The sequence below is a fragment of the Balearica regulorum genome, chromosome 8 (assembly GCF_011004875.1).
Source record: "Balearica regulorum gibbericeps isolate bBalReg1 chromosome 8, bBalReg1.pri, whole genome shotgun sequence".
Taxonomy (NCBI): Eukaryota; Metazoa; Chordata; class Aves; order Gruiformes; family Gruidae; genus Balearica; species Balearica regulorum.
The window spans coordinates 3,520,305-3,544,239 of NC_046191.1; the positions used below are offsets into that span (position 1 = coordinate 3,520,305).

Consider the following 23,935-nt stretch of genomic DNA (forward strand, 5'->3'; position numbering starts at 1 on the left):
TTCCTAGCAGTGGGGCGTTTTGGTAGCTAAGCGCGGTGCTCTTTGTGTGCCGGTCTCTGACTGTTTCCTTTGAACACAAGTGGGCTGAACTAGTTCTGTGTTACAGGTTCTAAGGCAGGAAAGCCTGCATGGAGTTTCTTGCATAAAGCAAAACTCCTCTAACCTGAGCGGTTCCCCCCCCGCCCCCCGAGGCATTTCAAAAGCCTATTGCAAAGCCCAGGGGTGGTGACAAGGCGGTGGAAGCTGAATGGGAGTGGGGGACTCAATGGAAAATACTAAGGAAGGAGGAGGTAGCTTTGCAAGAGATTCGTATGAAGAGGCATGCAAAATGTTTACAAAGTGAAAAAGGGGAAACAAATCCCAGCAGCCATGAAAGAATGAAACCTTAATTTACAGCGGTGCTTGGATATTGTTTGGTCAGCTAGGAGAGCATCTGTGCTAATTTGAATCTTGTATAAATATCCTTTTTTTTACCAAATGATCCCATGTCAGCATAAGTCTGACTGGCTTATCAGTACAAACAGCACGACAGTTAATTGTGTCGAACTCCAGCGAGGTGTCGGGGAAGGCCAGGATCAGGCAGCCACGTTTGTTTGCCGTTGCAGCGAACTACAGGCCCGGTGCAGTTCAGGATCTGAGTTACTGCAGCCCGTGACTAGTTCAGGAGCAGTGGCAAGTCCTTTACTAAAGTAAGTCTCAAAAAAAACCCCAACCAAACCACCCCAACTTCCCCCCCCATCTGTCCTTATGCCACGAGTGTTTTTTCATTCAGCATATTCCAGCTGATTGATTGTTTTCTGTTCAGCTACCAACAAAGAATGTTTCTCTCCAGCTATGTAGGATGATGGAATACAGCTGGGTCTTCCTTCGATTACACTGTAGCCAGGGTTTTGTTGACTATAATGGTATTTTGTTTCCTTGGAACATTTCCTGTTCCTGCAGTTGAATGAAAAAAAGATACGTGTGGAAAAATAAACTTTCATTTGCAGGCTGAAATTCAGCAAAGCCCACACTGCAGGCAGTAAAAAAATAGCATTCTGTAATGTGATCTGGCTACCCTTGCAAGGTAAGGTTACGGTTATTCTTTTTAATGTAGCTATTTCGTGGTTTAGACTATGAAATTATTTATTGTGGTGACAATGCTTTGGAAAGGTGAGAGGTCTTAGTGTATTTGTAATTCCAGATTTTTCTCCTCTGCAGATGATAATTACTGCAGACATCTGTTTATTCAGGATGAGTTTGTAAGCAACTCTGAATTTAGTTCAGCCTTCCTTACCCTGTTTTCTGTTGACAGTACAAGCTTTCTAGACTGAAACATAGTTTAGTAATACATCATCATCTAGGACATACAGCACAATCAAGGCCTGTACAAAAATCTGAGGTCCATCATAACATGGAAAATACACAAAAGATATTTTTTTTATGAGCTACGTCCATGTTTATACTACTTGACAATAAAGGATTGTAAAAACTAAGTATTGCAGAATAAACTAGGTGGAGGTTTCTAGGGCTTTTCCTGTAAATAAATTAATTTGTATTTGAAAAAGTTATAGATCCAGAAAAGTAGGGGATACTCATCTCGTGTGTCTTTCCTTGCCTCTGCAGCAGCACTTCATGTCATTCCATCCATCCTATGGCAGCGAAACTAGACACTCATCCTATTTTGTGTCCTATTTTTAAGATTTAATTGTCTAGAGTTCATAGGATTCACCTTAACATTTTAGCATCTAATGAGTGATTTAGGCTTTTAATCTCTGGTATTTAGTGCCAAATATTTAACTTGTTTTTACAATAATGTTTCCTTTTCCTCTTGCCTCTGAACCTTACCTCTAGTCATCAAGTGCCTTCAAATCAGGATATGCTGTACAAGAATCAGTTAAAAACCAGAGTATGTTATTTTTAAAGCACTTAGAGAAATGGAAGATTAAAGATAGACAGTTTCCCAACCTTTTTGTAACAGTGCCCAACCACTTTCACTTTCCGCTTTTCCCTCTCCAAACACAAAAGTCTGATCTAGTCATGTCAGATGCATATCATAAATTTTTTATTTCATATATACATTCTTAACAAAGCATCAAAGCCAAATGCTTTCATTTCCCCACATTTCAGTGGGCACCAAGTACAAATTAACTGTTATAAGGTCACCACTAAGTTCCAAATCCACCCAAACAGATATGCATATTAGAGGGCTTTATTCTTAAAAGTACAAAATTATTTTAATTACACTACACGCTGCCCCTGTTTTGAAGTATTAATCACACCTATTTACACTTTGCCCATTTAACACCTATGCAACAAGATGCAAATTAGACCATCCAAACATTTCTATTGAGTTCAGTTCCTTCCAATACACAAAACAAGGTTACAAGACCCTTCCCTTGCGCTTTGAGTTGCATCGAGCGGTATAGAACTGGATAAGGAGAATAAACCACGTCGATTACCCAAAGACTAAATATGAAGTGTTACTTCCCAAGTTACAAAAATACACACCTTCTGATGAAATTGCTAGTTAATATACATTTACTCCAGAATATGAATACAAATAACTTTTATTAAAAAAAAAAAGCGCTAATAATACAATAGGCATGGCTGAGAACTAGAGTTGTGTTAAAACCACTACTGTGTACTGTAGGCCTCATTTAGGAACTATACAAATTGGTATTTCTAAAAGGTAATATCACTATTCTCCAGCATAAAAGTTACTGTGTGAGTTAAGTTCTACGTCATGGTTCGTTAATTCAAGTTGAGCCACTTACACCGAACAGAAAGACCAGAAACATTATCATCCAGTAGCTTCAAAACAAACAGCCGTTTCTTCCAGGTAGTTTTGATGCAAATCAGACCAATAGGTGTATGCAAATCCCTAATATTTACAGTCAAAAATACAGTATCACTCTACAATTTTCTTATAAAACAGTAGGTAAGGAGTTGACGTAGACGATGATGTTGGAGAAAGAGAATTCAGGAAGTCCTTTTCTTCTGTAACCTTCACTTCAGAATCATCAAAAAGCAACCACTTCCCTTCGTACTCCTTCAGGCTCTGCAGTACGTACAGAGCTTTGTTTTCCAGTCCGCTGGCAGCGACACCGTTTGGCTCGCTGTGTTCTGTGCTGCACTCGGCGCTCCCGTTAGTACTGCTAGAGTCGGGATTCCTGCTTTCCGTAACTACGCTAAGAAACTTCTCTGGGTTAGCCGGTTTGTTGTTGTACAGGTCACAGTCAGGCTTACTCTTCTGCCCCCCAAGAAGTCCGACAGCTTCCATGTTCTTTTTGTTCAGAACTTTACCCGGCTGCGTGTTTCCATTGACTCTAAAAGAGACTTCGCCATCGTCGTAGTCTTCAGCAACAGTTCTTGCCTCCTCCTCGTTCAGTGGTTCTGGTTTAATCATTTCATACATTTGGTCAGTGATGAAATTTCCCTTATCTAACTCTAGGCTATTGAGATCTGTAATTTTGACAGAAGCTGTGTAGTGTCCACTGCTAATTGTAATGCCGCTGTGCATTACCACTGCGAATAATCCGTAGGTGTCGTTGGTTGGCTTTGTGCTCCATTCTTCTAGCGACAGTTTGAGAGGCGTCAGTAAGGGAGTGTTTATCTTGGACAGTCCACCATAGCAGTCAAACCTTGGGAAGAAAGGTAGAGTTAAGACCTCTTGCCACAACAGCTCACAATAAACACTGCTTTAAGTGCCCCATACGTTCTATCTATATTCTTTTCCTGCTATTAAAAAGCCACGAGCAATCTCAACATGAGAAGTTGCTCACTTTTCGACTTGCTTATCGTGAGCGTCTGTCCCAGGCACCCCTGTTCAGTGAAACCATTTAAATAGTGACGATTAAAAGAGTTAACCTAATTGTTCAGTTATCATTTGTGCTTCTGTGCACGAATACTTGCACTTCTTCCCAGACACCACCCTGCTTTCTAGATTAAAAAAAAAAAAAACCCCGAAACAAACCAGAAAACTACAACATCCAAGGCTGAAGTAAGCAGGGTTGGCTTTGGTTGTTTTTTGGCTGGTTTTTTTTTTTTAAACCTTTCAAAGAGTCGTTTACTAAATAAGGAATACATATCTGTTTTACTTTCAAGTAGCTTTAACGTCACTCAGAAAAACTGAGTAATTTTTCTCAGATATCTTAGTGCATTGTATTATACTGCCACTAGTAACGCAATGATTATCTAAGGATGAGTTACCAACACTTTCTTATTACTAGGGATTCTTCATTATAACCCTAGTTATTCAGGATTTTTAAACAATTACCTAACTAACTGATTTACTTTGGAAAAGCATCCAGTATCCCATAAATATTGAGCATTTTGTTCACAGTGCACAAATTTACAATGAGCAAAGTTTCAGTCCTTTCATTACAATAAGGATCTTCTAAAGAGTTTGAAAAGAAAAAAAGTGTTGGGACTTTTATGTGATTGTGTATTAGCCTCCTTGAATGATTCTGATCTTACATCATTTACATATTGCATCAGCCTGGTTTAATGAACCCTTATTTAACAATATGTTATGATGTCCTAATAGACTTCAGGGATGATTCAGTCTTGCTCAACTGTTTGGGTGCTGTCGGGAAAACTGTAGGGGGATATAGACAAACCCTGTAACACTTTGGTTCCAAAGAGCTAACTACTATTATTCAACTTGCATTTTATCATAAGAAAGAACAACTATCTTTAATCCAAGGAAATCGTAGATATGGCAGAACAGTACAAGCGTAATTGTGGTAACAGAATATTACTGTTGTTTTACTGGGTTTAGTTTTGATTCTGCTGTGCTTCTAAACGTTTCGATAATGTTGACAGCCGTAAACCCTTACAAACATAAAAACATTTACACACACACAGATGTCCACAGTCACTCAAGTCTAATTAATTGAAATCTCATTTTAGACCTAGGCTTACCAAAAACATTTCACTACACCAAAAGAAACACAAAAAAGCATATAATCAGAAATAATGATACTTAAATCTTCTGAAAATCCCTATTATTAGTAGCCAGAAATAGAGATATTCAGAAGAGAGTCAAGAAACAGAGAAACTGCTTGCTGATACTCTAGATCAGAAATCCAGTTCCACTCAAGCACACTGTAACAATCAAATTAACATAAAACATTAAAAAAACAGGCTCTACCTTTCTTCTGAATGAGATCCAGCATCAGAAAGATTTGGAGAGGAGGAAATAAGAGAGGAAATCTTTTCCTATTAGCTTTTTGTTCTTCTTAATGATAAGAATCTGAAGACAGAAAAATTGCATGCCAAGTACTCTGCCTCCTCTGACTGCTGCACAGTAGTTCATACACAACAAACTTGATTTCTGCAACTACATCTTTTGAGGCCATAAATTAGTGGAACTTTACCCACTGTACTGAATTAATACCTCACGTTATTATAGACCCTTAAAGACTTAAGCTATTTTACTGCAACGCTTTTAACACATAAGGATGTGAAATACTCCCAATAAAGATTTCCAGTGGCATAAGCACTGCTTTCACTAATTAGCAAATGTGACTGTAATAAAACCTAAAGTAAGCCTTAAAAAAAAAAAAAAAAATCACCTTCTTTTACCTGATACCATTTCACAAGACAAAAGTCTAATTTTCTCATCAGTTGTTAAATTTATATAATGGAAATGCTTAATTAGATCTTACCAGTTACACATTTCTTCTTAATAGCTTCCCAGTCTGAGCATACATGTTCTAGCATTTTTTTCCCCACACACACTTGCCAAAGAGAATTACTCATCCCCAGGCAAGTAGATTTCACACTGGCTGCTTTATTTAAAAAAAACAAAACAAAACAAACAAAAACAACACGTTGCAAGCCAGCATCTAGAAAAGATGAAGCAAATCCCTACTAACTGCAACTATTTACTTTAGCATTCCCTTCTGCTTCATTTCTCTTCATTTATTTAAACCTCAGTCATCAGAAAACTCAGTAGAGCACCACTGAGAAGCAGACAAGATTTCACAATTTTTATTGGAGCTAAGAGAAGTTGCATGAAGATTGTTAGTCTTAAATCTTAGTTTAAGGCCAGCAAAACCAGTCTGTTATTACTTTGAGGGCAAACCCTTGCAGTCTCATCTATGAAGAAAGTTTTATATTTTACAATAAATATTACGAGTTTAATTAAGTCAATTAGGGGAAGCTCCAGCCGAGCTGATTGTTCACAAACCACTGTAAGACTGACTCTGGATACTATGGCTTAAGCCAGTGCTTTGGTTTAACTAGCCTCGGCTCCTCCCCATTTGATTTGCAGCTGTGCTTTATTACTCCAAATCAAGATGTTTAGAAAGGACATGGTTTTGTCCGAGATAAAACATCCAAGCCAAAAACTGGGCAACAATCTTCTAAGCAGTTTCAGCTTCATCGCTGACTCCAGTTCTACATCTGATTTTCCCACTTTTACTTCCTTAATCTCTGGCTGCTACGTTTGGCAGAAAACGTATGACATGAGGAACACCACAACAGACTGGATTCAGGCTAACCCGGATACAGGTCTGAGTATTTTGGAGGAAGGACCTGAAGACTGCCAGGACAGAAGAAGAGGTAAGTGATTCAGGAGACAGCTGCTTAGCCTGCAAGTACTTCCTCGTGGAAACAAAAAAGTAGCAAATGTAGGAGCAGACTGAAGATAATATCCAGGTTTCCTTTCAGGTGGACATCTGTGGTTGTATTTTTTTGAATAGTCTATAATCCTACCAGGATACCATCTCATGTCAAGGGCTACTCGACAATAGTATTACAGTTTTTAAGAAGTGTGCAACTTTTTCTCTGCCTTGTTGTGACAGTCAATAATATGTAGAACAACAAAAAGACAATTTTGTATGTCACGATCCTACACTTGTACAAAGAAATGTTAGCAGACATTACAGGGACAGAGGAAGTTTCCTTTCTGCTTTGTCAGAAACCTAGATACTCCTAAAAACAGGCAGAGGGAGAATTCTACTTTTAACATCCTTAGCAAACTACTTTTACAAGTCTCTTAATATAATCCTTGACACTAGTTATTTTACAAATCTTATTTATATTGACCACAGTTACCAGCACTTGCTTACAGAGCATCCTCTGACAAGTCATCTGTCAACTTATACTTGGTATCTGCATACTGCCAAAGGTCCTATACGTTTCAAGTTCTAAAGTACTGGTGACACAACTATTATAAACTAAATCCCACGGAAGACTTCCTGCATTAGACTTCCTGCTGGGAAGGTGGCTCTGAAGGTCTAAAGCCAACCAACAGGGAAATGCAAAGCACAGGGAACTTGGTGGATAAAAGGCCAAATTAATTTGTGCCTAAATATCTCCGTGCACATCACAAAGCAGCTCTGCGTTACGTCTCAGAACTACACGTAGCCGTCAGGTTATAAATCCCACAGGCTGCAGCAGAGAAGCGTGCTTGGTGCTCTGGAGCAGATGCCAGCCAGGGGGATGCTGAAACCCAGAGAAGTTTATCTTCTTTTGCTGCATCCAGCAACGGTAATGCAGATTGCAAGAGTTACGTTATAGGGAATACCAGGAAAAGTTGAAAATACAGGCCAAGTCTGCAATTGTTACTAAAACTGTATAGTCGCTCTTAAACCCACAATTAACGGTGTGAAGAATGTGGGGTAATATTTTATCATTTAAGAGGAGTTTTTTCCTGAGGAAGCCTTCTGTCTTTTTTCATTAGTTGAATCTCAGTGGAGAAATAGTTCACTGCAAAATGCTGTGCATAAAGTGTCAGGGTGTTGTTTTATCTGTGTACTGTACTGTAGGGACGGGGGTTTTTTTGATTGGGTTTTTTTGCCCTCCTTTCCCAAAGGAAATTCCTAAGTATGAAAAAAGGTAAAGACCACTCTCAGAAAAATAATCTCTTTCAAAAAACAAGGATTCCTACAGTATATAACATCAAACTGATTGCTCAGCAGTTGAACATCAATGACACCGATACAACTCTATTTTAAAGGATTTCTGTACTGTGTGTTAGATCTTTGAAGTGTTTATCTCTGGGGGTTTTTTTTCCAAATTTTAGTACTCACGTTCAGTTAGAGACCAAATACTACTAGCTGTGACCATAAAATTCAGTTTTGTTCTCATTACTTGTTCTGCTAAAGTACTTAAACCTGCCTCTAAACCCACACAGACAGGTGATATTAAAAATAAACTAAGTTTTAAAAAACATCAGGATATCGGGCTGTTGTAAGAATATACAGAAAACGATTTTTCTTAAGAAGTCTTATAAAAGTCTATTCTCCTGGAGATAATTTATGCCACTCCTTGTAACAACAGAAAGCCTTTATGAAATTAGGGACTTGTGTGCCACTGATTTAAGTTAATTTCAACCTAGAAATCTGCTTTTGCTTTTGGAAAAGTTACAAAACATTTTCATCTCTTCTGAGAAGATTTCCCTTCCAACAGAACACTGTTTCGTAATATAGTCAATCTGCATACTCACTCTAAGCCACTAGCAGCAAAGCACTTCAAATGAATTGTTATAACTTCAGGCATTTTATCAAATAAAAGGCTGCGTTCTGCTTCTGTGTAATGATGGCAGTTTTCGCAGAAGTATTTATCCTCTCCCACAATCCTTTCCACTGACGCAAACTGTGAAATTGCCCATTTCAGAGTCTTCATTTCTGTTTTTGGCTCTGGAGAAACTACAAAAAAAAAGAATCATTACATTCACAAATACACTATTATTTACATTTCCAATGCATCCCACCAGAACAACAACAAAGTAAAATATGTCAAGTTAAGACATGTTCAAAAAATACTAACAACACTGTAAAGAACATTCAGTATGTATGAAAATGTATTCAAATCTTTGAATCTTTTCAGGAAGCAATGAAAATATCACTTAGTGGATATTATTACTTAACATCTACGGTTTTCCCAAAGCTTGTCTTCAGATCGCACGTACTTATTCTGTTGCCATGTCTGGAAACTAGGTGCATGTATCTGAGACCAGAATTTCACTCATTAAGGCAAAGCTCCTCCAAATTAAGTCCATGGGAACTAAATTTCTTTAAAATTCTGGATTTCAAAATGTATTGTTGCCATGCTTACTTTTGTACATAGCTAAAAACTAAGTATAGATCACTAAAATTTGTGAAAAATAGCAGAGGACTAATAGGGTTTGGTTTATGTTTGTAAATGTTAAGGTAACGACAGTCTAAAATACTGAAAAAACAATTTTTTGCAGTAAATTAACAAAAAGCTGGTTTCTCATTTATTTTATTTTTGAGAAAACACACAGATGTTTCTTAAAAAATGAAGAAAAAGCAGAATTTCTTATCCGGAAAGCGAAGACCCAAATCAGAAAATACCTATTTGTAAGCAGGAAAACATGTACCTAAGTGAAGGATTGTAAGCAGTCCATTTTATGTGTTAAGATCTAAAACAATTTTAATACTGTCCGGATCTCTCTACATTATCAGTGCTGTGTTTCCAAAGCCTACAGTTAATCAGGACGAGAGATAACAGAACAGCCTCTAATTTTAACCAGCACAAACAGGAGCAGTGTTCCTCGATAACTATGGCATTGTCCTTGCTCAATGGCTGGCTGAAGCAGAAACATACATCACAGCCCTTGTTGATAATTACTTACTTTCAGAACTCTCTTCAGTTTTAGAAAGTTCATCTTCTTGCACTGGAACACTGATGTCCTGAAAATCTTCTCTTCTTTCAGTAAAGCACTCGCACTCCAAGCATCTTGTTCTCAATACTAACTGGCCCTGGAACAGTTTCTCCACTAGTTCAAAAACAGCCAGCTCGGTACCTGGAGAAAGTACGTGCCAGATCACTTATCGAGATGCATTTTATTCAAAAGACACTTCAGAACCTCGCTATCCTTGGAAAATCACTGTGTTACAGAACATGGTCTTTTAGGGATTCCAGATAAGAATTTAAAAAAAAATAAAAATAAAAAAGAGGGAGCTGCTTATCACATGCAATTTTCACAATATCATCTACTTGTTCCTGAACAGGGAGCCCCTTTCTTTTCACCCTCAGACTTTAGGTTCTGGTTTAAGATTAAGTTTTTGGTTTATACTTGAATTGTGACGATGCCACATTCTGGAAAAGTTGTGTTTGTTATCAACGCGCTGCCTTCTCGGTATGGACCGTCAGTCTCCTGAAGGAACATCACACTCGTGGCTTTGCCTGGTTTCTGTTTATTCTCAGTCCTCTCCTCCAATACTTTCTGAACTTGTTGGCCAATTTTAGTCAAATCTGCTGAAGAAATGGAGATCTCAAAAGATTCCGCAATCTTTATAAAAATTGGTGGTTGGATCAGAAAGTAAGTTCCAAATCAGCAACTACTGAATTCAAACCAAGGCCCTTCCCTCAGCAATTATCTTGTTTCATTGAGACAAACCAACCCCATACCTGCCAGGCAATTAGCATATGGAATAACAGCCAGTATCTTTCTGGCTGAAAATATGGAAGGACTAAAGAATAGGGGGAGGAGGAGAGGATATTGTTTATGAAAACTTAGGACACAAAGCCAGAACCAACGGGGTTTGATTCTGTTTGCTCCTTACAGTAATGTTCCTTTACTTCTTGAATCCACTTACTATTTCTATGGATGACAAAAATTAGTGATAATATAAACCTGGTAATATTCTGACCTATTTTTATATTGTACAGTGATTACATAATCTTAGAGAAATAACTCCTTAAGATCTAAGCTAAACAGGTCAAGTTATTAAAAAAAATTACAAACGTGTCTAAAAATAAATTCTCTTTCATAAAAATCCTTTTCAATTCCTGGAAATGTAATTTTGTATTTAGAGAGCTCTGCTTGCTACACAGGCTGAAGGCTGGCTTCCCATGCATAGCAATTTCTTAATTGTACTAATTTTAAGCCTATACACTTGTTCACCAACCTTCCTTTTTTGGTTCTTTTTCAGTTCCTTTTTCATTATGGCTTTCCACAGGAGACGCTGGTTCACGATATTCTTCTTTGATATTGATACCATTTTCACACTTTACAGATGACTCTTCGAGCTCACAGTCGTCATATTCCTTCCCTGGCTCTTTGGATCCCAAGTTTGTAGTTAACTTTCCTAGACTATAAAATTTAGACAGAATACTAGGCTGTTTGCATGAAGATTTTAACCAGTTTAATCTAAGCCGTGACTTCTTCTGTGTTGGCTTTGCACTCTCGTTTTCACTGGAACACTTGGCAATGGCATCAGTTTGATTTTCTAGCTTTTCTCCTGTTGCTTTCCTCTTTGACCTGGTTTGTCTTTGATTTTCTTCTGCTGCAATTTGCTCTTTTGATACTTTGGATTTTTTCTTTACATTGCCACCCTCAGCATCGCTTTTTCTTTTCCCATTTCCTTTGAGTAGCTTGTCTTCAGCTATCTCTCCAACATGGTTACTTGGTACATTCTCTTCCTCCTCAGCATGGTTGCCGGTTCCATTGCTCTCAGTATTTTGGTTAAGTTTTTCCTCCAGTTTAGCTGTAGACTCTTCCACGGGCAGTTTGTTCAATTCTTCCTTCTTCAGTAGCTGACAGGTTTCTTGGATGTTACCCAGGATACACTGCAGAACTTCCTGGGCATCGTGCTGCAAGTAGCCTTCGTACATAGGGTTGAGCTCTCTATTAAAAGCAAAAGTAAGTAAGCCAAGCAACGAAGACTAGCTGCTCTTTACTAAGTAGCTAAGATGGTCTGACATTTAAATTAGGAAAGTTTAGATCTAAAAAGCAGGGAAGGATCCTCCTCCAGGAGGATCTTCCTAGGGAGAAGTCCTCTCTGTCCCAAACAGCCACAGAAGGGTAGTTACAGCCTCACGCAGACGGGTGTTTAAACACACATTCGACTGCAAGCCAGTACTGCACCTTCTCAGGGCGATGAGGATACTTAAGTACTTCAGGCTAAGCACTGTTTTAAATCCACAGCTGGATTTAAATTACATTCTCACAAAATCAAAATGTACTTCTAGATTTATGATATCATAAAGGTAAGAATAAACACAAACCTTGCCTTTGAAATGTAGAAAAATTTACTTCCTATAATGATACCCCAAATTTAAGAGCATCTACCTTCCACAAGTCTCTAATGCTGTGCGGTACAAGGAAAATGACTTCAAAACTTAAGGTGAAAATTCTGACAATGTGTTTAAGACAGTTTGTACCTAAGGGTATTTAGTAGTCTTCGTGGCTGAGTAGCAAGTTCATCCGTGTATTTTTCTGGATTTAAGAGAAAGCTGGCTTGAAGCTGCTCAACTGAAAGAATCAATGAGTGCAAGCTGCAGATTAGTTCGTAACTTGCCAGTGGATCTTCTTTACAATTTCCCTGCAATAACAATATAAAAAGAATAAAAATACTCGCAGTTTTGTCTGTAACAAGTTAAACTTTTTTTTCCTGCCCTCAGTTTTCTAACAGACATTTGACAGATTTTTTTGTCTGTTATGGGGAACAGGTGAGTTCCTGACAATATATTGCTCTTTTGCCAGTAGAAAACAAACGTAAATCCAGACTATCTGTTATTTTAAAAACCCAAACCATCTTTGCCCAAACTCCACTTTCCATCCACTCGAAGTACGGTATCATAATTCTCTTCATGTCAGAAATATGGTGAGGTATCTTCTCTAATTTCTTTTGTTAACCTTAAGACTCGTGCTTACAAGTTTACAGACACGTTGAACACTCAAGTTTGAACACCAAGTTCAAAACAACTCAAATGTATCTTTACCTGAAATAGAAAACACCACCACAAAACTTCTTACAAATGGAAGAAATCAGTTACACATTGTCATTACACTCCTGGCATGCAGCCCCACTTGCAAAATTACAAGTAAAGAAACACGTAGTGAGCTACGTTACCTTTTCTGCTTTTTGCTCTCCTTCATCCTTCAAAGATTCTTTCTTCTTTGAAATAATATTATATAAATGTTTTACTCCAGTTTTAAAACCAGGACAAAAATATAATACCTGAAAGCAACAGTTTAAAACAAGAGAATAATTGGTAAAGTAAGAAGTTACTCAACATACACATCCACGTCTACGATCAAAGTAGCTTTGCGTCTCCCAAGGCTGGATCACACGAAGTTGCAGGATTATTCACAGCAGGGAGGTGCCCAGAGTATGTAAACTGAAGAATTACCCAATCAAAGCAACCTTCAGTGCACACATTTCCTGCAGTATCATCTTTTTTCTTCCCCACTGTAATTAGATTCCCTTCATCCTACACCCAGATTTCTAGGTCATATCAAACTCTGAATCTCATCCACTTGCCTTTAACCAAAACTCATCTTTTCGAGGCCCCTGACCATGATCTCACCTGAAGTATGCTGTTAAGGTAACACGTGTTACCCAGATTGTTCAAACCCACAAAAGGCAACATGTTGTCTTTTTTCTCACAGCTAACGAGCGACGGAGGCTGTGCTGCAGGAACAACTTGATCACTATTAAATAGAGAAAACAGTGTGTAAGAGACAATTTTTGAAAATTACTCCTGCTGGTATGCATGCACATCTCTCTCCTGGCCATTACCACCTCAGAGCTAGCTTGTAGAATGAATTACTAATATACACAGATCAAAGTCACATCAAAGTGTTTCTCAGAGTGTCTGTACGGCCACTCTGGGCACTCAAACACAGATTGCTCAACTGTAACACTGCTCTTCAGCAACCTACACAAAACCAGACAGGTTTACAAGCAGCAGGCAAATCTGCTGTTAGCTCCAATACATATTTTGCAAAAAATATCAGGAGACCAAATTTAAGGACCCAAAAAAGTTCTCTTTAAAATTCTTTTGTATGTTCTTTGTTCATTCTTAAGGCAGTGCTAAGAAAAACGCATCTAGTGCGTATTTTTCTATTACCGTCCCCTGCTCCACATGACTTCATTTCTGGATGCAAACCAGGATAAAAACAGCAAAAAAAACCCCAACCCAAACCCAACAAACCTGGCACATTATATACTGTGATTAATGCACTGTACTGATACAACAGAACCAAATTTTAAAGTCTCCAACATGTTTGTAATTGGCCACGATTAAGCAATTTTTCCCACTTAGGTTTCCTCACTAGCTGCAATGAAATGAGTTGACAGATTTGCTCAGGGCTTGAGACACTCTCATGAGTGACAGGAAGCAGCGCAATTGATTCTTTTACTTGCAGCAGAAATAACCTTTAAAATCCAACATTTTTTCATTAACACTCGTTTAGCAAAACCTTACATCTTAATATGCTTTAAATAACTCAGCACCAGAATAACTACCTTATATTAACTTCAAATAAGGTGACTTCTTCCAGTCACTAACAAGTTTATGCCAACTAAACATCAGTAGCGTGGCAAACTTGTTTTCTTAAGCTAGTTACAGAAATTAATGATAGGCAGTTCAGTTTGATTAAGGTGGCTTAAAGGTTTATTTAGTACATGTTGAAGCTCGTACTTATGCAAGAACATACAACTTAAGTGAGTGGATGGACCGGCGTTGTTTATCCATCACATCAAACCGACTCCGTGAGCTACTGGATTACTTTCACGATGTAGCCAGAAACACTTATTCGGAGCGAAACTCTTACGTACATCTCGGAGCCTCTGAATTCTGAACTCTTTTGTTCATTTTCCTGGGTCTCCGTAAAATCCAGTGCTCTTTTCGCTTCCTTTTTTTGGAAGAGCTTCAGCGAAAGCCTGTTCTTCTTCGAAGGGCTCCCTCTCGGAGGCCCGGTGCTGTCACTGGGCAAGACCCCGGGCATCTTTCCTGGCGGGCAGGTGAGCGGGGGAGGCGGCCAGGCCGGCCGGGAAGCTGCGCTCGCTGCTCACACCTGGCGCACACACGCACACACACACACACACACGCGAGTCGCCATTTAATTGCAGTGCGGGAAGCAGCAACGAGCGCTGGAACAGAGCGCGGTCCCGGAGCTCCCCCCCCCGCCCCCATCTCCTCGGCAGCACCGGCCGCGCCTCCCGCCCGCTCCGCTGCCCCACGCCGCCCGCCCGCTCCGCTGCCCCACGCCGCCCGCCCTCACGGGTCCCTCCCGCCCGCCTGCCCGCCCGGGAGGCCGCTCGCTCGCCGGCGGGGACGGCGCGGCGGGCCGGGCCCGGCCCCCGGGAGCGGATCGCGGCCGCGGCGGAGCCGCCTCTCCTCACCGCTACATGTTGGCTCGGCGCGGGCCGTCGCCGCCGCCCGCCGGTTGCTATGGAGACCGCGGGGCGCCCCGGCGCCGCTCTCCCCACCACGGGAAACTTGGCGCGTTTTCCGCGCCGCCAGGACCCGCGCCCTCACCCCTCCTCGCGCCCAGGCGCTCGCGGCCGCCCCGCAAAACGCCGGAGCGGAAGCCGCCGCCGGCGCCCGCCAGAACCGAAGGGCCGTAGTGGCCGCCGGCGGTTTGTGTCCCATCAGCTTGCGGCGACCAAGCGACATTTCCGCACGGGCCCGCCGGCAGCGCCGGCGCCGCGCCTCCGCCGCCGCCGCCGTCAGGCAACGCGGAAGACAGCCCGCGGGGTCCTGCCTGGGCGCGCGGGCGCTGGTAACGGCCTGGCCAACGGGCTCGGACTCGCGAGGGGGGGATGGGAGGTGGCTGGGCTGAACCATTCCGCCGGGACACCCCCCCTCCGGCGGTGGTGGATTGGTCCCGCTCTAGCCCCGCCCTCCCGCGCCTCCGCCAATCACAGCGAGAGGCGCGCGGCCCCTGGCGACGCCGTTCGAGCGGGCCTGAGGTAACGGCCGCGGCGAGCCCCCCCCCCCCCGGCCCCTCCCGCCGCGGTGCCCGCTCCCTCCGCTCCACTGCGCCGCCCGCAGCCGGCGGGCCTCGGCGGGCCGACACAGCCAACCAGAGCCGGGCGCCTGACGGCGAAAAGCGAACGGTAACGGGACTGGTGCGCGCTGCCGGGCTGGAGGCGGAGCCGCGCCGTCCCTCAGGCCGTAGCCCCCCCTCAGGCCGCAGCCCCTTCTCCCGCCCTGCGGCCCTCGCCCGTCTCAGCGCCGCCCGTTCCCTGCCGAGGCCCGGGGGCGGGGCGTGTAAGCGTGTGGCTGGCTGTCCCTCGAAAGCCCGCTTGGTTTTGGCGTTCGTGAGCCCGCCTGGCGGTGTGCGGCGGTGCGGAAGGGACATCCTTCGCTCCAACGCGGAGAGGAAAGGGGAAGGTCTGCCATGCCGGCCTTGGGAGCTGCCCTCCGCCTCTGGGCGGGTGCAGAGATCACGGGCAGGAGGCTACGGGGCCGCCCGGCCTTGTATCGAGATCCACTGGGAATAATAACATTTCAGGATTCAGCCCCATTCGCTAAAATAGCTGTATCACATGGTGTCTGCCTTTTTATTTTTTTTTCCCCACTCATAAACCAAGGATTACACTCACAACTCCTATGAGGTGTGTGCTAAAAAGCTTTACCGGCACATCTATGAAGAATGCAATAAATCATAGTTTTCATTGAGGCCGTTAAGACTGCAGAAAGTCGTGGTACAATGATCAGTACACTCACAAAAGCCGGTATTTGGGAAAATACTATAGATCACTCCGTTCTGCTCTTCAAACTGACCCCTACAGAGAAGGTTTGGTGACGGGGCTGTACCAGAAGGTCTGCAGGATCCTTTATGTATAAGCAAGGCCCGAGTGACTCGGTCTGAGGATGGTTGGGAGTAAATATGTTAATATTGTCTGTCACGTGTACACAGTAGCTGTAGGTTCATCGCACTGTTTACAAAGGCCTCTTTTTACAGGAAAGCTAAGACTTCCCCCCCCCCCCCCCCAGGCTAACTATGTTTTGAAAAAAAAAACTTTGTTAATCAAACTAAAAAATTGTAAAATGTATTTCATTACCCCTGGAAATGTAGCAACGTAAATTTTAGCCCCCTGTGACTCCATCAGTTGATGCTGTCTGTGAACAGAAACAGTTCTACTTAAAGAGAAGTGCGCTTTCATTTTTCTAATAAAAAGAATGAGGTATTTTAAATGTAATGTCAGTCCTGCAACAAAGCGAACATCTGCTGAACACAGAATCGTTCTGTTTGTGATGAAAGGCCTCAATAATTCGTTTGTGGCTTCACTTGCTGTGAATTATGAGGTCTTGTCTTTACATACACGATGGCTTCCATATTTCACAGATTCATCTGGCTCTGAGAATTGCTCTTTATTTACTCCATATAAGGTCTTATATTTTTCACAGCTCTCCTCTGGCAGGACTTGGACAGTGTGAGATGGGAGAAACATGATGGAGGCGTTGCTGTAGTAAATATTTCTTATGAAACATGAATTGGCTACATTAAGTCTATATACTATGATGCTATGTAATTTATTATTGCCCCAAAAGGTCAGAAATCTTTTAAGGATTCATCTTTTAACTTGAGAACTAAGGAACTGTATGTGGCAGTCACACTTTTTAGGCAGTTATATTAAAAGAAAAGCCTGTTAAGCCAAAACACAGTTGTTTATTGCAGTTACATCCATGATTCCACTGGAAAACTTTTGTAAAACTTTTCTAAGTTATTCAGTAAGATATTTTATAGGATTAGTTTCCTAACTGACTTTAAGCCATGCCAAGATGTAGGCTTTAGCATCCTTTCACCTTGGGCAGAGTTACCCCCAAATTTGAGCTGAAGGACCCCGGGACAAGCTCCTGCTGCCTTCCACAAGTGTTAAATGCTAAAGCAAAGTGAACAACCACCCAATCACGCACGGTTGCCACAGATCCACACCATTTCCCAAAAGCTATTAGCGCTGATAGTGTCCTATCCACATTCATGGGTGTTTTACTCCCCTCCCTCATGACTCATGTACACTTTTTTTCCCCCCCTGCATTTCCTGTACAGCAATGTATAACTTCGCTGACTAAAATATGTTTGACTAGAACAAAATCGGAAGCCTAACGCTTAGTCTAAATAGTGTTTTTAAAGCAATTTTATTTTGAAAAGTTCTTTGCAATCTTTTTGAATGTTTTTTACATTGCTACATGAATTAGTTATTACTGTAGATCAATATCCCTACATATACATTTGAGTTATGGCAGAAATTATATATACTCTGGCAGTCATATACATGCTTACTACACATATTTTGCTTTCCCTCACAGGGTAAAATATCCTTGTATGCCTGCACACAGACAGGCCCATCACCCAGGGAGCCAAAGTTCAGCTTCTCAAGGTATATATTGACCTAAAGATTTATTTATGTGGCTAGTGGGAGGGCTAGATACTGAGCTGCCACTGGAAATCACTGGATTTCCTGACCTGAGCTCTGCAGTACGACATTTAGCTCTGCCTGACAAATGTGGCCTTAAGTTCACTGCAGTTAATAGACGCTCAGGACTACAGAGGTTCTTTTGTGTGCGACAGCAGGCGTCTGTAAGGAAGTCTTACCCAGGTGGGTGGTGCTCAGAAGTCATATAACCGCTTGGTTGATTAATTATGTGTTTCATTAAGTCTGATTTATGCTGCCAGTTTGAGTGGCCGGTTGAGGAGTCACTTCACCAAGAGCTGGAAGGTGCTGGGCAGTCAGGGCTATGGTAGCAACAGAGTGGTGTAATGAGAAGGATGGAATCTCAAAGCGTTTGGACCTTGAATCGATAACACACTGGAATAAATTCCAAGGGCAGGAGTCCAGTTGCTCCAGGTAAGCTTGTGTTCGATACGGCAGCGCGTTCTGACAGCTCTCAAGTCAAATGACATGACCAAGGTTTATTGTTTATTGGTATTGCATTTCAATTAAAGTCTACCCTGTCAAGTGCATGTTTTGCGATCTGCTTTAACAAACATGATAAAAGACTATTTATGTCCAAGGATTTTACAGTCTGAGAATCTAATTCCACATGTACAAGTGTTTAGGTAAGCTCCAGGTATACTTGTGCCTAGGAACACCATCAGTGACTTCAGAAGGCCTAGCTCTGGGTTTGAGTTAGGCTTGTGAACATGTACAGGTTCGTGGTTTAACTTTCAGGTGCAGTAACTGAGTGAAACAGGGAAAGGAGATATTAACAGAGAGTATTTTTGCAGAGACCAGAAGAGTTTTTGACAGGAAAGAACCCTCAGCTTATTGAAACCTCCTCTTTACCAGCCTTTCTCCCTCTCAAATTTTTACGCACCTTCTTAAAAAATGGCTCCCTGCCACTAGTTAATGCAGGAATTTTTTTCCAGCAGGAAAACGTTCTGTTTAAATGTAAGGAAATGGGATTTTTTTAATTTATTTTTTTTATCTCTCCAAAAATAGAGCAACACCTAATTAAATATTTATGGCGACTTAGCATGCTCAATAAAGGAACTGTTGTCTAGAAGCCTCCGAAGCTTCAGCTTCTTACAGTAAAGGAGTGTTTCAAATACAGGCCAAAGAGGGAGCAGGTGCAAGAGGCGGTAATTGCATATGTACGGTCCTGAGACAGTCCAACATGCGAGATTAAATTATGTCTAATACTATAGACTTCACAGCCATATGTTATAAAAATAGCTGCACTGGGAAACTAGAAATCTCCACAGACATAGCCAAAACTAACCATATGAAATGCCTGGAAAGAGCAGATTCCCCAGAGGGGGGGTTTCTGAACTCTTGGAGGAAGTCTCCAGTATGGAGCACTATCCCCTGCAGGAAAAACCCTCCGCAACCTCTAGCTGTTGCTGAATTAAATAAATTATAGCAACTTCCAAACCCTGCAGCCATATCAGCGATAGGCCTATAAATCTGTCAGGGTTCCCATATTGTCAGAATTATTCTGTGAATTTTGTGAATGTTATGCAAATTGTATGCAGACAATGTGCTCTTTCAGCAGCCTTCCGGCCCCAGCCACAGGGATCACCCAGGGAAGGTCTGTACCCTACGCTGAGCTCTCCACAGTTCACAGTAGCAAAACCTATTTCGTTCTTGAGGAATACTATTCTTGGTCAAACGCCCTATGGCAGGAAAGGTAAGAAATCATTCACAAAAATGAGAATACTGACTATAAAATGTCAAGACAGAACTGGCCTCAGTAGAAGGAATAGAAATGAATATTTAGGGCTCTTATTGTTTGGTGATCCATGGTTCATTCACAACCAGAAAAACAAGAAGAAATTGTCCGACTCACTTTACTGCACTGCAAAGAGAATCTGACTTTTCCCACAGCAAACAGCCTGGAACCTTCACAAACCCTACATGATTCCTACTTGATGAGCTACATCTGCTTTCAGAGGAGCTCAAATCATTTCATAGCCCGTTATTTGACTTTGATACTGTTACGCTGGTGCACGTGGGAACAGTTTGACCACTGTAGAAACACAGTCCCTTTGGGAGAGGTGCCTCTCCAGGGCTTTGCCTGGTTTCTAGCAACTCAAGAGGATGAGTTTGTGTGATTTGACGTCAGACTGAGCAGGTGAGGCAGCAGCAGAGCTACTGTCTCATATCAGGAGTGAGATCTTCTTCACTGCATCATGCTGACATGGATCGCAGGCTTCATGGAACAACCCAGAGGAGAAGGGCACCCGGGAGGGAGTCAGGGAGTTACTCCAGCTCCAGTCTCTCCCATGTAAAACCTAGCCCAAAAGCTTGATCTGTGTGGCCGGTTTTTGTCTAAAAAGCTTTACAGTAGGCATCCTTAAAGGTGCAGACTTTAGGAAAAGCAGGAAATAATAAATTAGAAATTGCTATGGTTCTGTAAACTCCATGGTAAAGCCTGCAGTGAGCTGTTTTTCATTTCAGCTTCCAAAAGGCAAAAGTCAGCTTGGAGGCCTGAGCCGCAGACCATGAGCTTGTCAATGCACAAACCATGATGTGCTCCTCCGTGCTGCAGCGTGTATTGGTTTTGAGATGTGTCGCTCCTGATACTGCAGGCAGCGTGCAGCCTTAGCTCGCATTTGTCTTTCTCTTAACTTTGGAGAAAACGTAGTTGGCTGTGATGTATGAACTTCTATAGCTACACATGCATCTATTATGCCTAAGAAAATAACAGTAATTACACCCATAATTTAGAAGTAAAGCAGATTAGTTCATAATGATATAAACGTGGTTCTGTATTTCTGTGAAATTCTGCCAAAGGCAAGATGGTTCTGTGACCAGGTCTGAAACAGAACATTTCTCCTCAAATCTCTTTGAAAGCTAAGTTCTGTAGTGCAGAAAAAAGTGCTGTTGTGTAAGTGTTCTCATTGCATCATTAGGGGTCTTTTCCCCATATTTTGTCTGTCTATGCATATTTTCTTTCACAACTCACAGCCTGCTGCTCAGTTTAATGTAACATATGGCTCCACAGCTTCGCCAGTAGCAGAGGCAGTGCAGTTTTGCGTTATGGGCTGGAATTCAAATGAGAAGCCAGGTGCTATATTGCAAGCCATAATTAAAATAAAATAAAAATAAAATCTCTCCCCATCTCTGTTCTTAGGTCGGAATAACATCTCATAGAGCTGCAACTCACTTCTGGAAACAGAGACAGGAGGAAACACAACCTGCATATTGCACCATCTGCTGGTAGCATCTCCTCCGACAAACACACCTAGAACAGATTTTATAATTCCTCTCAAACCTGGCTGAATACCTCCACATTTAGAGACGTGAGACCACTGTTACAAAGATTCAAGATTCAGGTGAGGATTTGTTTTTTTTAAAAAATCAGACAGCAGTGGGCTCTCCATAGCAGAGCCATTTCTGCAAGGTTTTTAAGAAATTACATAGCAAGGCCTCCATGACCCCCTGCGTAGCCACATCAAGAAGGGAACTGCAGAGCCTTTTGTGTTCTCTGCAGGCAGGACAGACCGGCCTCCACCAGCAGCTGTTGCAGTCAGCAGGAGCCAGAGCACCTGAAGAAGAGGTCTAGCCTCTCTGGCCCCATCACCTGCTGCCTGAGGATGGTTGTGGTCAAGCGGCTCATCGCCCTCCGGGCGAAGCCTTTGGTGCGGATGGGTCTGTGCCGGCCCCGTAGCAGCGCTGTGCCGCGTCTTGTCCTCATCACAGAGCCATCCCCTCCGAAACTGCTGAACTCCCTGCTGGAAACTCTTACCTGAAGAATGGGACGCAATGATGCCTGTAGGGATCCTTGCCCATCCCAGAGACTTAATATATATTAAACTTAAACACAGTGCTTTATTACTGTTGAAGACATCATAACATAAGTGAAGTGAATGAATCACTCCAGTAAAAGAGAAACTTTATTAAAGCGTTCATGATGTTAAGGTGTGTAGGAATAGATTGGTTCCTCCTTTCTGCCCCATCCCTTAGTACAAGGGGCTGCAAGTTGGTCACAGGAGAGTGGTGTCAAAGAAAACTAATGCCTTCTCACGCAGACTGCAGTCAGTCTGCTCAGTTCACAGCTCCAAGAAGATATGACATTAAATGCCCTTGCTTGGTTTTTAAAGAGGGTTGGCAGTTTTATAACAAGTAACATCTTTGTCCATGGGAGTCCCGCGAAGCTGAGGGGTCACTTTTCACCCTTCAGCCTGGAGGACGGAACTGCAGAAGTCTGGGGAAATGGTCTTCTCTACGTGCAGCTCATGGGGAGTATTACGGAAAAGTAACGTGCTGCTGCCAGGCTGGGTGAGGATGTGCAGGCAGTGCCAAACCCCACCAGAGCATCTGCCACCTCTTTCACCCAGAGTTGCAGCTCATCACTCTTCAGTCCTTTGTTGCTTTCCTCTAAAATCAAAACATTCTGTGTTCCTGGCACGTGCAGGCCAGTTCACTCTGTCTTTCACCAAGCCGCTCCGCAGACATACCCTTTGTCGTGACAGTTCCTGCACGAGCCCCATGCTGGCTAAATCCATGTTCTGCGTAGTACATTTCTTCTACCCTCTTTTTAGTGCAGAAACATATGGAATGCAATCACAGCCTAATAGATAAGCAATAGTAGGAGAGTGGGATGACTGATAGAAAACAGGAACAGAAAATATACCCATGAAAAGTAGATTCATGGAAAAATTATAATTGTACTTTACAAGATGTATGTTTAACTGAAATAAGAATTTCCCTTTCTTTAAGTAGATTTGGGGTGTACAAAGGGATGTCTGAATTCCAGCTGTGGCTGCACCAGTACTGACTGCACTACGAGCACTATCGTTTCTTCTTCATGCTTGCAAAGACACAGCAATTTCTTTTAAGCAACACAACTGCAACAAATTGATTTGACAGGCAAGCTCCCATGGTTTGATGTGAACATTGCAAGGATGATCCATGTGTCCTAAGACAACGAAGGATTTTCCCTACCTATTTGGGGATCACTGGATGTGCACAGCCCAGAACAGCATGGGGCTGGCAGCTTTTGAATGAGCGCAAGGTTGGTTCCCAGGGGCTGTGTCTTCTCCTCCCGGACACAGAGGTCACATCTACCGTCCACATTTTTTCCTGCCTACATCTGCTTGGTTTGGCATGTGAAAGGGGGTGCACAGGTAAGGAAACACCTCAGGTGTTTTTAAGTATTACAATAATCGTGGCATGGTCCATCAAATCTTCCCAAATTGAGCTACTTTGTTAGGCTGATATTTGTATTCCTGTAGCTCCCAGATACTTGCAGAAGCATTTTGCCCCCTTCATGCTACTGCCCCAAAAGTGACCGTGGAAGGCCGTAGCCGTGCCAGCCACGTGTGGGTGGATGGGGCAGGGTTTTAGCTTTCGTAGGCCATACAAGGCAGCTCCTGTGAGCACAGAAAAGGGGGAGCAGCTTGCAGAGAGTCTACAAAAATGGATGTTGGCACAAGCGGAACATCGTATAGAACAATAGTGATTTTGTACTGCATCTCCAAAAGCACTCGATCACATCAGCCCCTGGCCCCGTTGCTACAGGCTCTGAACGCTACACCAGCTTTGTCTTCCGCCCAGCACGGCGCTGGAGCCTCACCCCACTCCTGTCTGCTCTTGGGAGCTAGAGGGAGAAACCCCTGCCAGGGCAGCATCTCCAGGAGGAATTAATCCCACCACCGGTGGGAAACCTGGTTCCTCAGGGAGTCCTCTCACCATCCAAACCCCCATCCACCCTCAGAGGGATTACAGCCAACCAGGAAGGTCCCTTCCCTGTGTTAAAAAACACACAAAAGCTAAATCAGGTGGTGAAA

The 23,935-nt window shown here is 42.4% G+C and overlaps 1 protein-coding gene and 1 long non-coding RNA gene across 3 annotated transcripts; one reads left to right on the forward strand and one right to left on the reverse strand.

The window, feature by feature from the left end:
- Nucleotides 1-2,022: 2,022 nt before the first annotated feature.
- On the reverse strand, nucleotides 2,023-15,241 carry USP1 (ubiquitin specific peptidase 1). Of its 2 annotated transcripts, XM_075759218.1 has the most exons (9): nucleotides 15,093-15,241; nucleotides 14,526-14,764; nucleotides 13,273-13,396; nucleotides 12,816-12,923; nucleotides 12,124-12,284; nucleotides 10,869-11,587; nucleotides 9,590-9,760; nucleotides 8,438-8,639; nucleotides 2,023-3,623 (listed from the first exon to the last, which is right to left on the reverse strand). In XM_075759218.1, exons 2-9 carry the CDS (start codon nucleotides 14,693-14,695, stop codon nucleotides 2,891-2,893), a joined length of 2,388 nt encoding a protein of 795 aa, XP_075615333.1. In that variant the 5' UTR covers nucleotides 14,696-14,764; nucleotides 15,093-15,241; the 3' UTR covers nucleotides 2,023-2,890. The 2 variants fall into 2 exon arrangements, with proteins under 2 accessions (XP_075615333.1, XP_075615334.1); XM_075759219.1 differs by lacking the exons at nucleotides 14,526-14,764; nucleotides 15,093-15,241 and adding an exon at nucleotides 14,021-14,121.
- A 4,424-nt stretch (nucleotides 15,242-19,665) lies between these two features.
- On the forward strand, nucleotides 19,666-22,537 carry LOC142602716 (uncharacterized). The gene is made up of 3 exons (XR_012836479.1): nucleotides 19,666-19,830; nucleotides 21,277-21,478; nucleotides 21,637-22,537. It is a non-coding gene; the product is annotated as an uncharacterized LOC142602716 (long non-coding RNA).
- Nucleotides 22,538-23,935: the final 1,398 nt, after the last annotated feature.